Raw genomic sequence first — 19,328 nt, forward strand, 5'->3', positions numbered from 1 at the left:
TAGTGTTCTGAGGGGCCACAATGGAAAGGGCTGGCCTGCGGTATGGGGTCACCTGTTATAGGTTCTAGGCTGGTTGGAATCCTGCAGAGCCCCTAGTCCAGGCTCTTGCTTTTGTGGTCATCCCACTGTGTCCCAGCAGCATCCATCCTAGCTAGAGGAACTTGTCTCTCAACACACAGAGCCATGGGTAGCAGGGGTGGCCAGAGGGGCCTGAGGTTTGGGAGGTGACTTAATTCTGTTCCTGTGACAGACATCCTGGACTATTATGAGGCTTGCATCTTAGAGAGTCAGGTAAGGTGATGATGGTGGGTGCCTGGCTTCCTGACTGCTCAAGCTGGCAGGACTGGAGGGATGAGGACGTTCTTGCTAATTTTAAACTGAGACTTAGGGGCCTTGGCAACAAAATCCCTAGTACTGACTGAGGAGTCGGGGGCACTGACAGTGCTCTTTCTGTGGGCAGCCAGCCCTGTACCCTTTCTCCGTTCTCCCCTTTCTTGGCTTGCCCCAATTTCAGCACCAGAAAGTCCAGGTCATAATTAATTACTTTTCAGACTTCTTCCTGTGACTCCTAGGGGAGAACTAGGTCCCCAAGGTTCTCTAATGTTAGCCCCTCCCTCAGCCCCGTACCCCGTGGTGTGGCCTCCCTCCAGCACTCAACCAGCCAGGGATGCTCTCATCTCAGATGTGGGCCTTTTCCCTCTAAGGAATGAAATCCGTCCTCGTCTTTAATGTCATCATCGAGGTTAGCCAGGTCTCCATGTTTGCCGTAGGGCCTCTCTGCTTGTGCTTCTATCTCCTTTCCCATTATCCGGGTTCCTGCCAGCAGTGAAGGAGTTAACACTGCCAAGGCACCCCCCCATTCTGGCTCCTAGCTCCCTCCCTCCCTCCCCCTGCTTCCTCTCTCCTCCTCTCTCCCCTTCCCTCCTCGGCTCCGCGGCTACATCGGCCGCTGCCATCTCCAACCCCCCCCACCCCACTCCCCCGCCACGGCCCCTAGCCCCTGGCCGTTTGGCAAGACCCCCGCATACCCCGGGGCTTCCCGAAATCCAGATCCCCTCCCCCACCCCAGCTCATGCCCCAGCCCCAGAACTCCGGGGCTGCCAGCCCCCTGTGCCCCTGCCCCTCCTGAGAATCGGGGTGTGCTCCTCAAGCCCCCTCCCCTCCACTGGGGAGCCCCCTTTAGGGTCCCCCCTCCCTTCCACGCTCCCCTACCCTTCTCTTCTCCAACCTTCTCCTTCCCCTCTCACCCCTCCCCCCATCCTGGCCCCCCCTGCAAAAGTGGGGTGCGGAGGGGGGAGGGGTGAGAACCCACCGAGGGGAGGAACAAAACTCCAATGAAGTCAGAGCCCCCTACTCGCCGCCGCGGCCAGGCCCCCCAACATGGACTGTCTCTGTATAGTGACAACCAAGGTAAGCATGATGGGGGGAGCAGTGGGGAGGGGGAGTAGGTAATGAATTTGTGGAGAAGGCTTAGGTAGGCCTTATCTAGGGTTGCAGGCACTGAAGTGAGCGCATCTAAAGTAAGATGTATTAGAGGGGTCACAATTTAGTTTTGGGGTTCACATCTGAGAAAACGATGGATTTGGTCCACAGGTGCCTCCTGGAGTGATCATTTTGTACCTATAAAGAAATGGAGAATTTGATTTGGTGTTTGGGGTGTCTTGGTGGGCTCTGGTGTTCATCAGCAGTGTTTTGAGGGCAATTTATTTAAGGAGAAGCCCGCCTGCCTCACATGGGAGTTCTGCTCATATATGTGGGAAGGTGGGCTATGTGAGTGTGTTAGGGGGAGGGTTGTCTTCCTTCCTGGGCAAAAAAGCTCATTTCAAGATGCTGACCAATTGACCAATTTTGGGGGGGTGTCTCTTGGCATAAGGGTAAAGGTTACTGGTTGTGTCTGGCTTGTCTGGCTGTGTCAACTAGCAGGTAAGGGTGGGCCTTCAGGTAATAAAACATCTTGTGCTAGACATGTTTGAGATGCTCCTGATTTGAGGGAATTGTACATTTAGGGTTTAATTATGTGGAATAGAGTGAGTGACCTGGGAGTTTCCAGAGGGCTGAGGCCTGATGCAGCCTTACCTGAGAGAATGGACCAGGTGGGATTAGGATTCAGGGTACTCCCATGGGAGCTAGAAGGTTGCAAAGCTGAGGTTGTCATCTCGTAAGAAGGATGAGAGGTGTGGGGTAGGAGGATAAAAAGAAGGTAGTTGAGGAGGGGGACCATGTGGGTGGTACAAAATTTGGGGGTAGCCCAGGCAGGTGCCCACTATTCCCATCTCCCACATTTTATCTAGCCTTGGTCAAGAGAACAGAATAGCAGATGGGGAGGGGGGCTGTTACCCTGACGCTTGAGAGGACACCTGGATCTAAGGGTCTCTGAAGGCTTGTGAGGTGAAGAGGCCACTGGGGTAAAACGGTATAGAAAGAGGGCAGGGCTGGCGGAACTGGGATCCATACAGGGTACAAGGGTGTCCCTGTGGTCAGAGCCTGGAAAGAGTGGGAGATCTGGGATGAAAGCCCAAGAAGCTTAGGTCGGTCGCTTGCTCCCAGACTCTGGGACTGGCAGGCTAGATGCCTGGTGTGAGGAGGGAGGCTTGGGCGGGCGGCAGGCAGCTGGGGGTTGGGGGGTGGGACAGGAAGTGGGGGCCGGGGGAGGCGGGGTCCGGGTGAGTCACAGGCTGGGGAGGGGGTTATATTTAGTGGGAACTGCAGCTTCTTATGGAAGGAAGCTGAGGACACACATGTTCCTTGCCACAAACTCACACATGTGTATACACATGCATTGTGCACGTGTGAACATGATTAGAGATTGGGGACTGAAGATTTCAGGTCTGCATCCTTTACCCCATCTACAGGGCTGGTTGTTTTTCTCCTGGTCTGTGGATTTTGGGCTTTCTTCCAGGCTGCTGCTTCTCTTATCCCCCGTAGTTTTCAGTAGATTTTTGTGCCTCGGTTCTTCTAGCCCTCTTTCAGTCAGTGTCTGCCTGTGTTCTTTGTGCCTTCTGTCCTTAGGCCTAATCCCTGGCCTTGGCAACCTAGCTGTCATCACCTTTGTACTGATGTATATAGGAACTCATTGGAATGTGTGAGTTCTCCTTCTAACATGAACACATGAAATCCAATAAGGGTGAGGGGCTTAGTAGCACTGGTAGCTATTCTGAGTGGATGTGTCTATTCATTTCTCTGCTCCAGTTTTCAATGTGTTCGATGGAACACATGATTGAGCAACCCTGAAGGTAGGAGGCTTGCCTAGAGGATCATGTATTCAGGTCTTACTGAGGTTTGGAGACCCATGTTTGCAACATTCATTGGTCAGAAAACTTGTCAGCCTTAGATGGAGGGACTCCAACTCCCATAAGGCCTTGAGGTACAAGATCCTTCAATAGTAGAGCGTCGTGGTCCACAGGACTGTTGGGAGTTGTGGTTCCTCTCTATCCAGGCCAGTTGAGGGTGGCCCAGGAGAAACCAGCAGGGGGCACATGGCTTCTGCCCTCCGAAAATGCTGGGGAGTGGGATTGGGAGTGCTCAGCCTTTGTAGTCACTGAGCTCTCCTGGTCTGTTTGACAGCCTTCCCATTTTTCGTTGCCTATATTTATAAATTGCTGCAGTAATTTAAGGAACATTTTTGAATACTTAATATATGTTCAGCTCTGTACTCCGTGGAAACTCTGCTTTACAGCTATCACTGAGTCTTATTCGGTACCTAGATCTCTGCCAGTATCTCTATCTCTGAGCAGCTTTCTCCCACTCCGCCCCCGTCCCTCCCCCTTCTCCCCGCGCTGCTGCCGCAGTTGTCATGGTAACCAGCGACGACTGAAGTTGCGTGGCGTACTTGAGGGCAGGGCGAGGGTGGTGGAGGGCGGAGCAGAACAAATGGAGGCTGGGGGGAAAGTAGGGAAGAAATAGGGGGCATTTGGCCAGGGCCCTGGAGGCGAAGTGGTTAAGCCCTCTGGGTGGTCCTTATTGGGCAAAGCTAAGATGCTGTGGGCGGGGCAATGTGTCCAATAGCTTCATTCATTGGTCGGCAGGGGCGTGGCGGAAGGGTAGTGTGGGCGAGGCCGGGGGAGCGAATGGGCGGGAAGCGGAGGGAGGCGTGGTTTCATGGAGCAAGTGGGCGGAGTCGGCTTACTCTATCAGAGGAGGCGGGCAACAACCCTCAGAAAGGGGAGGGACTAGGTTGCCAGACCAAAATGAGGGCGGGGCTGACCCGGGAGGGGCGGGGTGTGGTTTCTATCTGGAAAGGAGACCGGGTTCGTGTGGCCATAGTCCCATTAACTGCGGGATGCGGGGGTCTTTGGAAAGGAGAATCCGTGGGTTGGAGATATGACGTCTCAATTTTTCTAAGATGGAGGCCTGTTCAGATTTCATCAGAGTTATCCTCCTACCTCAGCTCTATGTTCCAGGGAGGCAGTTGCTAGGCGACGGCAAAGTCCTTGATTGCTGCGTTGCCAGGCAACGGGGAAACGGAAAATGGAGGGAAAAAGGAAATGGGGGATGAAAGAGGGGTCTTGATAGTCCATAGTGCCTACTGGTGGAGAAGCAGGGTCTCTGTATTTTCTAGACTAAAAAGAAAATTTGAGTAAAAGCCCGTTCTGCATTGGTTCTTTCTGAGGATCCATACATTTTATTTAGGTAGGAAACTAGGACACTGAGAGGGGTTTATCTTGGGGGCTTACCTAACAGAGGCCAATAAAATCAGGGAGGCCAATAAGTGCAGGGCTGAGATTCTGAAGAGGCCGTTAATGCTTTTTGCCCTGAGTGGGAAGTTTATATTTTGTAGATAGCTGATTTTGGAAGAACCTTTATGAGAGGGGTGAACATTCGCTGGGAGGATCTCTGGGTGGGTCTCTGGGAGAGAGGTTTAAGAAAGGGCAGAAGACGGGTTGGGGATTTAGCTCAGTGGTAGAGCGCTTGCCTAGCAAGCGCAAGGCCCTGGGTTTGGTCCCCAGCTCTGAAAAAAAAAAAAGAATTAAAAAAAAAAGAAAGGGCAGAAGACTAAAGTGATATGGGGCAATTTAAGGTATTCTGAAAGATTTGTGGGTCACTGTACATTGCAGTCCAGATATCATTGGTGACATTATTATTTTGACACAGTGTCTCACTTCTGTAGGCCAGGCTTGCCTGGAACTCATAGAGACCAGCCTGCCACTGCCTCCCTAGTACTAAAGTTAGAGACATGCACCACCATGCCTAGCATGAAGCTTTATTTTACCCCTTTGAGTGTAGAGAAGATATATTGGGAGCAATCTTCCAACAAAAATGTAGCTCAGAATCACAGAAAAGATGTTGAAAATGGGGTAGAGGAGGCAGCCAGAAAATAAGTAATTTACTAATTTGAGGGGTAAAGAAAAAATAATAGTAAATTCATGCCTGTAATCCCAGAACTTGGGAAGTGGAGGCAGGAGGATCAGGATTCTCAAAGTCACCCTCAGCTACATAAAGAGTTTGGGGCCAGTCTATGTTATATTGAAACTCCAGCCTCCCACAGAGAAAGAGAGAGAGAGAGAGAGAGAGAGAGAGAGAGAGAGACAGAGAGAGACAGAGAGAGACAGAGAGAGACAGAGAGAGACAGAGAGAGACAGAGAGACAGACAGAGAGACAGAGAGAGACAGACAGATTGGAGAAAGAGACAGAAAGACTGGAACTGTCAAGATGTGAAAAAGGCATTTACTGTCAAGCCTGACAACCTTACTTGGATCCTTGTAACTCACATGATAGAAGGAGAGAACCAACCCCCTAAAATTGGTCTCCGACCTCCCCATCATACTATAGCACCACAATAGAGGTAATAAAATTTTAAGTAAAAGATAAGATAATTTTTTATATAAAGGGCCAGAGTTTAGGAATAACTTGAAGAAACTGCAATGGAATTTGGAAGGTTTGCTTTAAGGCAGATAAATAATACTCAAAATTGGATTCTGATGAGGTTTTGGGTATTGATGAGGTATTTTATAAAGTCCAACATATCATTCAGTTTAGTGATTTCGATGAGGAAACTCCAAACAAATTTGAAGAGGCTTTATTTGGATGTTTGTGTTAGCTGAGGCTAGTACATTAATGTTAAGGTCATTAGTGGCGGACTAGGGAACAGATAAAACTTCTAAAGGAATGATTTAAAGGGCATATGAATTTGAGGACACATCGAAGGTCTGTGGTCTTTTAAACTCTTGAAGAAGCATTGTCTAGTTATGGGATGGGGCTGGATGGGCTTCAGGAACTCTGCCAGAGATTCTTTGGAATCTTATGGGATGTTTATAGTCCAAAGGCTTTGGGTGGGGGCTTGTGAGATCCCTAGTGATTCTCAGAAGTGATATTGAGAAATATTGCTGCCTCCCCTCTAGTCTAGGAGTACAGTACTGATGAGATATCCAGTGGAGTTTTGTAATAGAAGCCCAGTGTTTTGGGGGTGGTGGAGAATTAGGTGAAATAGGGGTCCCTGAGAACCAGAGATAAGTTGCTAATTTTACAAGTGTCAGTATCTGTAGAGGGGTCGAAACAGGAGTACACTGTGAGAAGTTGAAGACAGTAGGGAAATAGCCGGGATCGAAAGAAGTTGGTAGCCAAGAGGGTCTCCCCTCACCCTTCTCTCCCATCATGACGCTCTCCCGTACTGCGCAGGCGCCGCCCCCCCTTTTCCCTGGCCGCAGCCTCCTGTCGCCGCTGCCGCCGCAGCCCCCGCCCCCTCGGCCCCTCCCCCTCCCCAACCCAGCACCCTTGCTATCCCACCCATACCCTCCCCTTAGTCCCCCTCCCCTTCTCCATGTCGACTCGGAACAGATTCGCCTCCATGTGTCTCTGCGTGGTACGTGCCGCGGTACGGGATCCGGCCCGCTTCCCTCATCCCAGACCTCCCCCCCACCCCCCAATCTCAGGATGCGAGCTTCAAGTGCTGTTGCTCTTCCCTCTGCTTGGCGTGGGGTCTTTGGGTTGCAACTTCTTGAAAACAGGCGCAGTGGGTTGTACCTCTTGTTATTCACTTTAACCCACACCCCTCCATTTTTGGGGTGCAAGCCCCGGTTCCAGGTCATTCTGTGTAGCTGGGGCTTTGAAGGTAGGGGGATGGAACAGGCCCATCATCTATGTCCCACCCACAGGTCTTGTCCTTGTTTCAAGTCCTAATATATTGGGGGTGCAGACTTGCCCCAGGAGCATAGAGTGCCAGTCAAGGCCCTGCATTCCAGTGGGTTATAGATGTGTCCTCCTTCCTGTTTGGTTTCAGCTGCTTTGTAATCCAGGACTGCGAGGGGTCAACCTCCCCAGCCCCATGTTTGCAATGTCAGAGTTATTCTCCTACCCTTCAGAGTCCTTTCTCAATGCAAAATTCCCGAGGACTGACCATAGAAAGGCTTTAACTCTTCCAGCTACATTTTGAGAACTCTGGTTCTTCATTCTGTGGTCCTCAGTTCCCACACGTCGTCTCCATCTCCCAGTCTCCAAAGCCTTTTCTTTAGTATCAGACTTAAGTCCCTCCTCACCATAAGGGTGGAACAGGGAGATATGGGGACTCACCATGATAAAAGATCCCCTTCGGTTCTTGTCGAGAATAAATGCTTGTCTCCATGTCTCCATTTCCTTTGGTGCACCTGGCCGTTCCTCAGATTGGAAGTCTCCTGTTAAGTGGGGTGACCATGAAGGGACATTGAACTCAGGTTCTCCCCAGTCTCCAAAACTTGGGAGATGCAAGTTTTGCTCCTGCTTAACTTATCATGCAGGGAATTCAGGGCCGCTCCTATTGGCATTTATTGTCTGGGGCCTTACTTTTCCCTCAGCTTGTGCTACGGGCAGTCAGGCTGTTGACCTGCTCATTCAGAACTGCTAATCCAAGACAGCTCAACCCTGGAGAAGGGCTATCCTGCCTGTACACTCTACTTACTTTCCTTCCTCTCTTTCTTTGGGGGGGCGGTTAAAATAGGGTTCCGGCTGGTACTGCACTTACTATGTAGCTGTGGGCCACCTTGAGCTTCTCAGCCCTCTGCTTCCAGAGTGCACAGGAATTTTTTTCTTTTCTTTTTTTTCGGAGCTGGGGACCGAACCCAGGGCCTTGCGCTTGCTAGGCAAGCGCTCTACCACTGAGCTAAATCCCCAACCCCTGAGTGCACAGAATTTATGCATATACTACCACGGCAGATTTTCTTCTCTGTATTCTCCATTTCCCTTGCTACTGACACTTAGAGTTTAGCATTCTCTAAATCTGTGATCCACACGTAGTGAGCCCCACTTTCCTTCTTTAAGGCTTTTTAAGCGCGTAGAGTGTTTTTGTTTGCTTATTTTATTTTATTTATTTACTGAGACAGCATCTTACTATGTAACCCTACCTGGTCTGGAACTTTCTATAAGACCAGGCTGGCCTCGAATTCTCAGAGATCTGCTTGCCCCTGCCTCCCAAGCACTGGGATTAAAGGCCTGCACTGTCAGCTCAGGGTGCTGCTTAACCCTGGTCACCTCTAGGTCTGAGGGTCTTTTGTTGACAGGGCCACTTGCCTCCCCTAATTCTTTCACTATCCTCTTAACAGTCAATGTGATTCTTCATCCTCAGAGTTTTCAGAGTCATACTCAGCATCAGACATTGATGGTCCTTGATACGCGTCCTTCCTTCTTAGTCTTGCTATGTCACCCTCCAAATGCTGGGACTCTCACTTTCTCAGAGACCCTGGGGCAGGCAGAGATTCTGCCCATGTGTACTAGTGGCTTTACTTGGTTTTCTCCCCCCCACCCTCACCCCGAGCCCCCAGGGAGACCTGCATCTGGCACTCTCTCCCTTCTTCTCTTGAGTCTGGAATTTTCACAGTTCCCCTTCTGCGGGGGTCAACTCTGGAGGGGAAGGGCCTAGAAGGGCATAGTAGAGGCAGGTGTGGAAGGAGCCAAACTGACTTACCTTCCTCCGCTGCTGACTCTCTCTGACCCCCAGCTAATCTTATTTACTGATGTTGCTATTAAGCTGGTGTAGGAGGTTCTTGTCCTGGCGCCTGGTTAATTGGTAGTCATGTTGAGCCCTTTACTTCCAAAAGTCAGGGCGAGACCAGAAATTCAGTTTGAGCATTGTTTTGTCTTCATCAGGGGGCCTGGCACTCATTTCTGCACCCAGCTTCCCACCTGAGCCTTCCTGCCTCTGTTCCCTGCTTCCTCCCCCATTCTGTCCCTGTCTGGTTATATCCGGATTAGCTGGCTAGCTTCTGGGGCCCCTTTGCTGAGTAACTGGCAGTGAGTGAGGCCAATGAAGGAAGAGTGGGACAGGTTTAGCCCTGGCCTGCTTAAGGGCCGTTGCTGGCAAGTAGTTTCTAGCGGAAGTACCTGACTTCGGTTCCTGTTTGAGGCATGCAAGGTGCTGGAGAGCCAGTTGCTTATGGGGGAGAGGCTGCAGTGGGGAAACTGGGGCGCTAAGGGTAGGTGTGGGAGTGGGGGATGATGATGGGACAAAGAACTTGGGGATACATGAGGTTACAAGGGTCAGCTGCTAGAACTCTTAAAAGGATGGCGTGGAAGATCAAGGCTTGCTTGGTAATGAAGACAACGATGGGGGCGTGAGGTAGACTGCCAGAGCCATAAGATATGAGTCGGAAGTTGGAGGATGGAGCCTGGACTTGGGTAGAGATGAGAGGTGCTGAGGCCTTGGCTGGAGAGGGGGCTGTCGGGAGGGTGGAGAGAGGGGAGCCAATGGGCTGGAGGAGAGGGAGGGGGAGGAGTTGGTCAGGCCCCAGGGCCTTCCGCACTGCACTGCTCTGGGAAAAGGAGGCGGTCCGGGCGGGCGCCTGGAGCTAGAGGCTCTGGACTGGCCCAGTGACGCTGCCTCGGTCCCCATCCCCAGAAATACCGCTACCAAGATGAAGACACGCCCCCTCTGGAACACAGCCCGGCCCACCTCCCCAACCAGGTAAACGCCCCCGAGCTGGTGCACGTGGCGGAGAGGAACTTGTCCCACCTCGAGGCCGTCCACGGGGTCGTGGGCCACGCCCACCTCTCCCCCATCAAGGTAGGAGACCCTGGCGGCCCCCTCCCCAGTGCGGCCCTCGGAGCCTCGGAGCTGCAGCAATTCCCCAAGGGCCGGTAGGGCAAGAGCTTTGGGGGAAAAGATTGGGTTGGCCTGGCATCTGGGTCTTGGGCTCCTGGGGCAGGGGTGAGGCTTCTGGATTGGGGCTGGGGATAGACGCTGGAAACACTTTGGTCTCACAGAAGATAAATAGGCCAGGCAAGTGGGAGTGGGCTCGGAACTTAAAGCCAGGATGTATGCCTTTGCGTATGTTTGGTGTGTTGAAAGGATGGATGGGTCCCCAAAGAAGTGCCCCCAATGCCAGGGCGCTCTTCATCCCTCCACACCCCAAGTCCCTGCTTCAGATTTCTGTGTCCAGAGCTCTGTTCCAAGCTCCTGGTGCCCTCATTTGCTCCTGTCCCTTTCCCCACCTCCTCCCCCAACCGCCGCCTCTGGGTCTGGCTCTGCCTGTTCCAGAGTCTCCAGCGCATTCCATCTGGCTGGACCGAGACTTCAAGTCTTGGTCCTTTCTGCTTCTTCCTGTGCCCCAGTCTTTGCTCCCCTCCTGTGCACCCCCGCCCCCCTTGCTGGCTGGCTGGCTGGTTCTTGATGCTGTCTCTCTCTTCCTCCCACGCATGCATCTCCTTCCCCCTCTCGCTGATCCTCAGCTCAGGCCTCTGTGGCCTGATCAATCCTCTCCTGGTTTGAGCAGTCGGTCCTCTCTGTCCTCCAGCTCCCTATTTCTTTCCCAGTTTCCCCTGATTGCCTCTGTCTCTCTGCTTCCTCCGGGTCTCACCTCCATCCACACCTCCCATCTTCCCATCATCATTATCATATATGCCCACCTGTTTGTTCCCCTTCCCCTCCTCTGTGCTTATAGTATGCGTTTTTCCCCCTCTAGTCTGGAGAGGACTTTTATTTCCCAGCCCACTCTCTCTCAGTCTCTTCTTTCAGGGACACAAGCTGTGAGACTGAGAAAGATACTGGGGGGCCAGAAGCGTGGGATGCTCTAGGAAGGGGGACCCCAGTTGCTGACATTTCACTAAGAAAATGGGGATGGGGCTTGTGAGCCAAGGTGTGCAGCAGGACAATGGCTGAGGGAGGAGTTGGAGGAAGGTGGGAAGGGCAAAGGTCTCGCAGCTCGGAGGGCAAGACTGTGGCATTGGGTCTGCTCGCTGAGCTGCTTGAGACCAAGGAAAATGAAGCGCAGGGAATGGGAGCCATAGGGAATATTTGTGTGCAACCCCCTGGCCTCAGGAAGTTAAAGAAGATTCCAGATGTCTTTTGCAAGATGGTTCTTGAGGGGTAGATGGTTCTTGAGGTGGTAGGTGAGGATAGGAGATGGTAGGGGATGGAGCTGAAGGCTGGTATGGAGACAGGAAAGGGGGTGGAGAATGGCGATGGGGTTGGGGGGTTGGGAGATTTTGGAAAACTGAAGGCTGGGGACAAGGATCTAGGGAGGGTGTGGGATGAGAGTAGAGACAAAGAATAGTTAGGGAGGGATTGGTTGGGTGTGGAGAGGGCTGTAGTCAGTATAAGGAGGGTCTGAGGCAGTGTACCACGGAGGATGAAATTGTGGATGACTTCAGCAGCCAGTGACTATTGGCTAGACAACAGCGTTTGCTTGGAGGAGAAAATGACAGACAGTTGATTCATGGGTATGGAATCTATTATGGGGCCTGAAATGGCTGGGAGTTTCTGGGCTTGAGAAATAGCAGTAGGAGAAAAGAGGGGCCTTTATAGGAGAGGGAGAACTTGGAGGGGACGGCTATCCTCATGCTTGGTCGGTTTCAAGTATTGTCTAAGGAGGAAATAGATTGGGGACCCCCGGAAGGAGTCTCTTGGCAGTCTCACCTCATTGCCATAGAGACGTGGCTTCGGTTGCCCTGGCAATTGGGGAAGCCCCTAGGACAATTCTAAAGCTGGCCCCGCCCTGCAGTTTAGCTAGAGACCCGGGTGCGTTGAGGCCACTGACGTCAGGGACCAGGGCACGCCTCGCTTTAACCCTTTCTTTAATGAAGTGGGGGCAGGGAGGAGGGGAGCAGTAGAAGAACAGGCTAGGTTCTGGATGCTTTTTGCAATTCCTCCTTCCTGACGTTCTTTGCACTGCATAGGGTGAGGGGCTCTAAAGGCAGGTTATTCAGGATGCACTGCGCCCACGCCCACGAATAGAATCCTCCAGGCCTCTCCGGCTGGCTAGCGGTAGGCGGGTCTAGAGCCTGAGAGATGGGACTCATCGAGTCCTTTGCTCTAGGGAGACTGTCGTACCTTAGGCCACGCCCCCACCCGTTGTCCTGACTACCAGGCCTCCTGGAGGTGGGTCTCCCCAGGTCTTGGCTGGTCTTAGATACTGTTGCTAGGCAACCTGGTCCCTGGAGGAAGGGGTGGATTGGATGGCGGGTGGGTGAGAGAGAGGGAGGGACCAGAAGCTGGGGAAACCCCGGATTCTCATGGCGCAAGATTTAGAGCAAATGTATGCCAAGGTGAGGGACAAATTTGGGGAAGGGTTATCAAGATATCTGGATGATTGTGAAGGTATAGAGACAGGAAAAGGGCCGCAAAGGGGAGAGCAGGACTAGTAGACCTGAATCCTGGGGTGTAATGCGTAGCACGTAATGCATGTAACACCCTGTAGTGTTATATCCGGTGAGAAGCACCCCCCCCAGCTTGCCCTCCCCCCTTTCCCACTCTTTACCATCTGCTGTTCCCCTCTCCGTCTGGCTGTCTCTCTCTCTTCCCTCTTCTCATACACCTCCTTAAACATAGAGGGGCCTGGGTGGGCAAAGTTGTGTGTGTGTGTGTGCTCTCGCGCGTGCTCGCGCTCTCTCGAGTGTGCACGTTTGTGTAATGTAGCCTGAGTTTGGGTCCTTGAGTAGCTCTGCAGGTGGTAGAGTGGGTTTGACTACGTAGCTAAAAGGGATCCATATTGGTAGGACCCACCTTTGGTTATGGACTCCCTCTGGAGATGAGGCTAAGGCAGCTTTTTGTCTTCTGTCTCCTCTCACAGGCCAATTCTCCCCCTGTGATTGTCAACACGGACACCCTAGAAGCCCCAGGATATGTGAGTTGTTTAGATTGTGGGACTGGGGCCATAGCAGAAGGGTCTAAGAGACAAGGAGGGAGTGAACCCCTATATGGGGAGGGAGGGGTATGTTCTCCGACCAGAATGTTTGTCTTACTGTTCTTGTGTTTCTGCCCCGTGCTGGAGTTGCAGGTGAATGGAACAGAGGGGGAGATGGAGTATGAGGAGATCACATTGGAAAGGGTGAGCACCAGCCTCCCCCACCCCCTCCTGCCAGGTCCCTTGGCCCAGTCTGGTGTTTCTTTTTGTGTGTCTGTGTTTCCTAGGTGTCCAGACTCTTAACTATGTCTCTGTGTGTTCTAGCTGCACCTTTTCAATCCTGTCCCGTTCCCTTTCCCCTTGAGGGAATTGGGCAGTAAGGGGAACTGACCCTCTTACCCTCTCTTTTCCCAGGGTAACTCAGGTCTGGGCTTCAGCATCGCAGGTGGCACTGACAACCCGCACATCGGTGACGACCCGTCCATTTTTATCACCAAGATCATTCCTGGTGGGGCTGCAGCCCAGGATGGCCGCCTCAGGTGGGGAGAGAAGGCAGGGTTGAGAAAGCTCGTACCCTGGAAAGGGAGGGCTGGGCAGTAGGAAGCTCCTGGCTCAGGCTCAGATTGTTGTTTCCAGGGTCAATGACAGCATCCTGTTTGTAAATGAAGTGGATGTTCGGGAGGTGACCCATTCAGCTGCGGTGGAGGCCCTCAAAGAGGCAGGTTCCATCGTTCGCCTCTATGTCATGCGCCGGAAACCCCCAGCCGAAAAGGTCATGGAGATCAAACTCATCAAAGGGCCTAAAGGTAGCTCTAGTAACGCATTTAGCTCCCACTCTTCTGCTTCTCCCTGCCTTCAGGGCTCGCTCCCCGGGCCCGGGACAGCCACTTACCCTCTTCCTACCATCCAGGACTTGGCTTCAGCATTGCGGGGGGCGTTGGGAACCAGCACATCCCTGGAGATAACAGCATCTATGTAACAAAGATCATCGAAGGAGGTGCTGCCCACAAGGATGGCAGGTTGCAGATTGGAGACAAGATCCTGGCGGTGAGGACCTCAGTCATGTCTGTAGCTCAGACCCAGGTCTCCCTTGCAGGCCTGGGATCCTCACTGCATGGCCTTAGTCCATTTCTGGCTCTGTCTGAGCTTTGCTTCCCTTGACCCCAGGTCAACAGTGTGGGGCTGGAGGACGTCATGCACGAGGATGCCGTGGCAGCCCTGAAGAACACATATGACGTTGTGTACCTAAAGGTGGCCAAGCCCAGCAATGCCTACCTGAGTGACAGCTATGCTCCCCCAGACATCACAACCTGTGAGAGCCCTCCAAACCTCAGAGCTCCTCCTGACCCACCCTCGTAATTCCTAAGACATGCCATTCTGTGACAGCCCCTGTGACCTGTTTCCATGGGCCGACCACAGCCTCTGACCCTTGTGGTGGTTGGGGAGAAGGTGGAAAATTGAACATGGCAGAGCACTAGAAAGGATCATTGATGTTCTCCAGTTCATAGACACAGGCCCACTTGGTTTTATGGTTCTGACCAAATTCTCAAGTAACAGATAATTCTCACGTTCTTTAAAAGTGTAGTGATAGAGCTGGGCATAGTAGTGCACGCCTTTAACTCCAGCTCTTGGGAGGCAGGGACAGGCAGATCTCTTGATTTTGAGGCTAGACTGATCTATAGAACAAATTCCAGGACAGCCGGGGCTACCTTGGGAAACCTTGTCTCTATACCTTTTCCCCCCAACCCCGACAATTGTAGGAAGAGAACCAGATGTGATGGGACATACCTGCTTTTCCAGCACTTGGAGGGTAGAGGCAGGAAGAGCGGGAGTTCAGGGCTATCTTGAGCTACATAGCAAGTTTGAGGCCAACCTAGGCTTCCTGAGACTATGAAAAAATGGGGAAAGAAAGAGGAAAGGACAAAGATTTCACATTCGTAAGAGCAGTTTACATGGTTACAAAGACATTGTGAAAGAAGGAACATGGAGGCCAGTGGTCCTCTGGAGTAGAGAGGCTTCAGTTTGGAACACCCCAGTAGGTCCCCACACATGGCAGCACAGTAAGAGGAAAACACTGTCACAGAATAAGGTTTGTTTGAGAAAAACCGAAGGTGGCTTAATGTTTGAAAGCCTCTTAACATGATTCAGCATATTAAGAAGTGAGAAAGGTGGTTGTGGTAGCCCGTACATATAATTACAGCCAGAGGCAGAGGCAGAGGCAGGAGGATCGGAAGGTCCAGGCTAGCCTGGGCTACACAGTGAGAGAAGAACCTGTCAGAAGAAAGAAGATCAAGTGTAGATGTGAAAGGCAATTGCTACTCAACATCTGTTTTCAAACGAAACCCTTCAGTAAGCCCAGGAGCAGGGGTTTTGTGACCAGCAACAGACCTTTCCCATAGCTAAATCCTAGCAGAGTGTCTCCAGGAGTTAGGCAAGGAGGCCTCTTCTAGCGGTTACCTCTCTAGCCTTGCAGCACTGTCCTCATGTTGGTGCTGCTGTGTCCTACCAGCCGAAGATTATTCCTGGAATTTCCAATAATCGGGGGGGAAAAAAAAGTACTTAGCCAGGCGGTGGTGGTACACACCTTGAGTTCTAGCACTTGGGAGGCAGAGGCCCGCAGATCCCTGTGAGTTTGAGGCTGGGCAGGTCTAGGACAGCCAGGAACGTACAGAGAAACCCTGTTTCGAAAACAGACAGACAGACAAACAAAAACTTACTTCTTTCTTACAGTGGTGACAGGTGGATCCCGGGGCACCATGCATGCTGAACAAGTGCTTGCCTCTGAGTTACACCCACAGGCCTTACCGCCCTGTATAGTCCCCTCGTCCTCCCTTCCCCTTCCTCCTCTTAGTGCAGTGAATGTAGATTTATTAAGGAAAGTGAGAAAGAAAGAATTCCTCAGATGGCTCCATTTCTTCCCAGTCTCACCGCCCCCCCTTTTTTTGGACAGGGCTTTCCTGTGCAGCCCCAGCTATTCCCTATGTAGGCCAGGCTGGCTTTGAATGTGTGCCAATTCACTTGTTTCAGCCTCCTGAGTGCTGGGATTACAGGTGTGTGTCACCACGGTTAGTTCTGGAATATTTATTTATAGGTATCTTTTTGTTGTTGTTTCAACACAAGTTTCTCTGTGTAGCCCTGGCTCTCCCCAACTTACTATGTAGACCAGGTTGGCTTGGAACTCAGCTTCCCAAGTGCTGGAATTAAAGATATGTATCATCACGCCTGGCCCCATTAGCCAATTCTGCTTTCTTTTTTTAATTAGAAAGAGAAAAGGGCTTATTTATTTGTTTGTGTGTATTTGTGTCAGTACGGACATGTCCTGGTGTGTATGCAGGTCAAAGACAGCTGGTGCTCTCATTCTACGGTGAGGGTTCTGGGATTCAAACCAAGGTCATCAAACTTGGTAGCAGGCACCTTAACCTATTCAGATGTCCCATCCCATGATTTGTCTTGTTTTGTTCTATTTTGTTTTGTTTTGTTTTTTCTCAAGACAAGGTCTCACAAGGCGGCTCTGGCTGTCCTGGAACTATGTAGACCAGGCTGGGCCTTGAACTCACAGAGATTCATTGCCTCGGCCCCTACCTCCTCCCAGTACTGGGATCAAAAGTGTGCACTGTTTTTTGAGACACAATTGTGCCGAGATTTCAGGCTGTGTTGCCATGTCCAGCCAAACTTCTTACCTTCCTCCTTCTTTTGTAAGACATTTTTTTTTCGGACTTCTTTATCTTGTTTTAAATGTGTGTCCTTGTTTTGTGGCACATCTGTCCATCCGTGTACCACTTGTGTGATCTGTGCCCATGGAAGTCAGAAGTGTGTTGAGGGCTCAGGTCCCCTGGGACGGGAGTTAGAGGTGGTTGTGATGCACCATGTGGGTGCTGGCAGATGAACCAGGGTCTTCTGAGAGAGCAGTAAGTGCTCTTAACTGCTGAGCCTTCTTTCCATCCCTGGTTTCCCTGGTTTCAAATGCAACATTTACTTACTCTTTTTGTTTTATTTGACTCTCAAGCAGTGTGATTCTCAACCAGGATAATTTTACTGGGGTAAATTTGTCATGATGTTTTGATTATTATTGTTAGAATGGGGATCATGATTGTCATTTGACAGAGATATAAATTTGACAGGAAATATAATAAGTTGATGAGAAAAGTGGTGAAGAATTTTTTTGAGACAGAGTCTCATGATGCAGCTCTGGCTGGCCTGGAACTTGTTTTACAGACCAGTCATTATAGAGACCAGGCTGGCCTGGAACTCACAGAGATCCACCTGCCTCTGCCTCCTGTGTGCTGGATCTGCAGGTGGGCACCATCATGTCCATTGAAAATGATGACACCCTCCCACCCAAGTCAGGGTCTCTCTGTGTAGCCCTGGCTGTCCTGGAACTCACTGAGATGCTCTTGCTTTTGCCTCCCAAGTGCTGGGATCAAAGGTGTGCACTACCACCACCGAGCAGAAGTGATGACATTTTACTGAAGGGTATAAAAACAGTGTTTTAGGTGAAAAAAATTTTAAGGCTACTTTTTTTACATTTATTTAATGCATGTGTTCGCATGTGTGTGTATGTGTTCGCATGTGTGTGTGATCACAGGCTCACATGTCATAGTGAGTGTGTAGAGATTGGAGGACCCTTTGTGGGAGTCAGCTTTCTCCTCCCATCATGTGGGCGCTGGGGATCAAACTCAAATTGTCAGGCTTGGTTGGCAGAGATCTTTATTCACTGAGCCGATATGCAAAAACCTTAATATGTAAAAGATCTCAACCTTCCTCACATTATACATCTTATGGAATACTAATTAGAATTTCAGAATTTATGTTGCATCTTAAAGTTCAATTGGAAAAATGTGTGGGAGAGTAGCTAAGACATTCTTTTGGGGAAGAATGAGATTATTTCCTTTTTCAAATATGAAACATGTTTACAGCATATTCAAATTTAATGGCACTATTTGGTTTTGCTTTCTTTCTTTCTTTCTTTCTTTCTTTCTTTCTTTCTTTCTTTCTTTCTTTTTTTTTTTTTTGAGGCAAAGTCTCACTATGTAGCCAAGACTGCCCTTGAACTGGTCGTCCTCCTGCCTCAGCCTCCTAGGGCTGGGATTACAGGTGTGTGTGATCATATCCCTCTTTCTGGTACTTTTTTGTTGTTGTTTTGGTTTTTTGTTTGTTTTTCTGAGACAGGGTTTCTCTGTGTAGTCCTGGCTGTCCTGTCACTTGCTCTGTAGACCAGGCTGGCCTCAAACTCAGAGATCTTCCTGCCTCTGCCTCCATAGTTCCAGGACTAAAGGTGTGCGCCATCACCATCCAGCCTCTGGTACTAGTTCTGAACTTACCAAAATTAACTTGAGTTCCTTGGGGAAAGGGATGGTTTCCAGTCTTGGCAAGAAGCACAAGAGGCAGGAGGGGTAGAATGTACTGGTAATCACAAGGTTTGGGAGGCTAATGTAGGGGGATTGAGATTTTAAGGGAAACCTGGGCTACATAGAACCTGCCTCAAAAAATGGCTGGGGATGTGTTTAGTGGGTGGAGTGCTTTTCCAGTATACACGAAGTATACACATGCTCTTGGTGATCAGGAGGAGGAGGAGGAGGTGAAGGATCAGAAATTCAAGACTACACAGTGTGTTTAAGGCTAGCCTAGGCTATATGAGGCCATGTTTCTTTTTAAATTAATTAATTATGAGTACACTGTAGCTGTCTTCAGACACACCAGAAGAGGGCATCAGATCTCATTACAGATGGTTGTGAGAATTGAACTGAGGACCTCTGGAAGAGCAGTCAGTGCTCTTAACCACGGAGCCATCTCTCCAGCCCCGAGGCCCCTCCCTCCCTTCCTTCCTTCCTCCCTCCCTTTTTCGTTTGTTTGTTTTAAAATAGGGCTGGGGAGATGGGACCAGAGTCTTGCTCTCTAACACTCACAGAAAGCTGGGTGCTGTGATGCATGACTTCCATCCTGACTCTGAGGGGTGTGCAGAGACAGATGGGTTCCTGGAATTTACTGCCCAGTTAGCCTAGTCTGTGAGTTCTAAATCCAGCTAGAGACCATGTCTTAAAAAGTAAGGTGGAGCTGGGCATTGTGATACACGCATTTAATCCCAACACTGGGGAGGCAAATGTCAGTGGAGCTCTGTGAGTTCAGGGATAGCCTGGTCTACATAGTGAGTTCTAGGACAACCGGAGGTAGGTGGTGAAATCCTGTATATAAACAAACAAACGAATGAACAAACAAATAAAAATTAAGATGGAGAATGATTTTGGGAAGACCCTTGAAGTCAGCCTTTGGCCTCCATGCTTGTGCGCGCGCGCGCGCACACAC

At 50.8% G+C, this 19,328-nt stretch overlaps 1 protein-coding gene across 7 annotated transcripts in view; it reads left to right on the plus strand.

The window, feature by feature from the left end:
• The first annotated feature begins 937 nt into the window (after positions 1 to 937).
• Positions 938 to 19,328, plus strand: part of Dlg4 (discs large MAGUK scaffold protein 4) — a 28,384-nt gene continuing 9,993 nt past the window's right edge. The window contains exons 1-8 of one of the 7 annotated variants that reach the window (XM_006246687.5): positions 938 to 1,410; positions 9,803 to 9,868; positions 12,972 to 13,025; positions 13,179 to 13,229; positions 13,440 to 13,564; positions 13,662 to 13,831; positions 13,936 to 14,072; positions 14,193 to 14,337. In XM_006246687.5, the coding sequence (XP_006246749.1) occupies positions 1,381 to 1,410; positions 9,803 to 9,868; positions 12,972 to 13,025; positions 13,179 to 13,229; positions 13,440 to 13,564; positions 13,662 to 13,831; positions 13,936 to 14,072; positions 14,193 to 14,337 (778 nt within the window). In that variant the 5' untranslated portion in view covers positions 938 to 1,380. Of the gene's footprint in view, positions 1,411 to 6,780; positions 6,800 to 9,802; positions 9,968 to 12,399; positions 12,448 to 12,971; positions 13,026 to 13,169; positions 13,230 to 13,439; positions 13,565 to 13,661; positions 13,832 to 13,935; positions 14,073 to 14,192; positions 14,338 to 19,328 lie in introns of those variants that run through there. The other 6 variants (NM_019621.2, XM_039085767.2, XM_008767809.4 and 3 more) reach the window with 6 other exon arrangements.

Source organism: Rattus norvegicus, chromosome 10, assembly GCF_036323735.1.
Source record: "Rattus norvegicus strain BN/NHsdMcwi chromosome 10, GRCr8, whole genome shotgun sequence".
NCBI classification, from domain to species: Eukaryota; Metazoa; Chordata; class Mammalia; order Rodentia; family Muridae; genus Rattus; species Rattus norvegicus.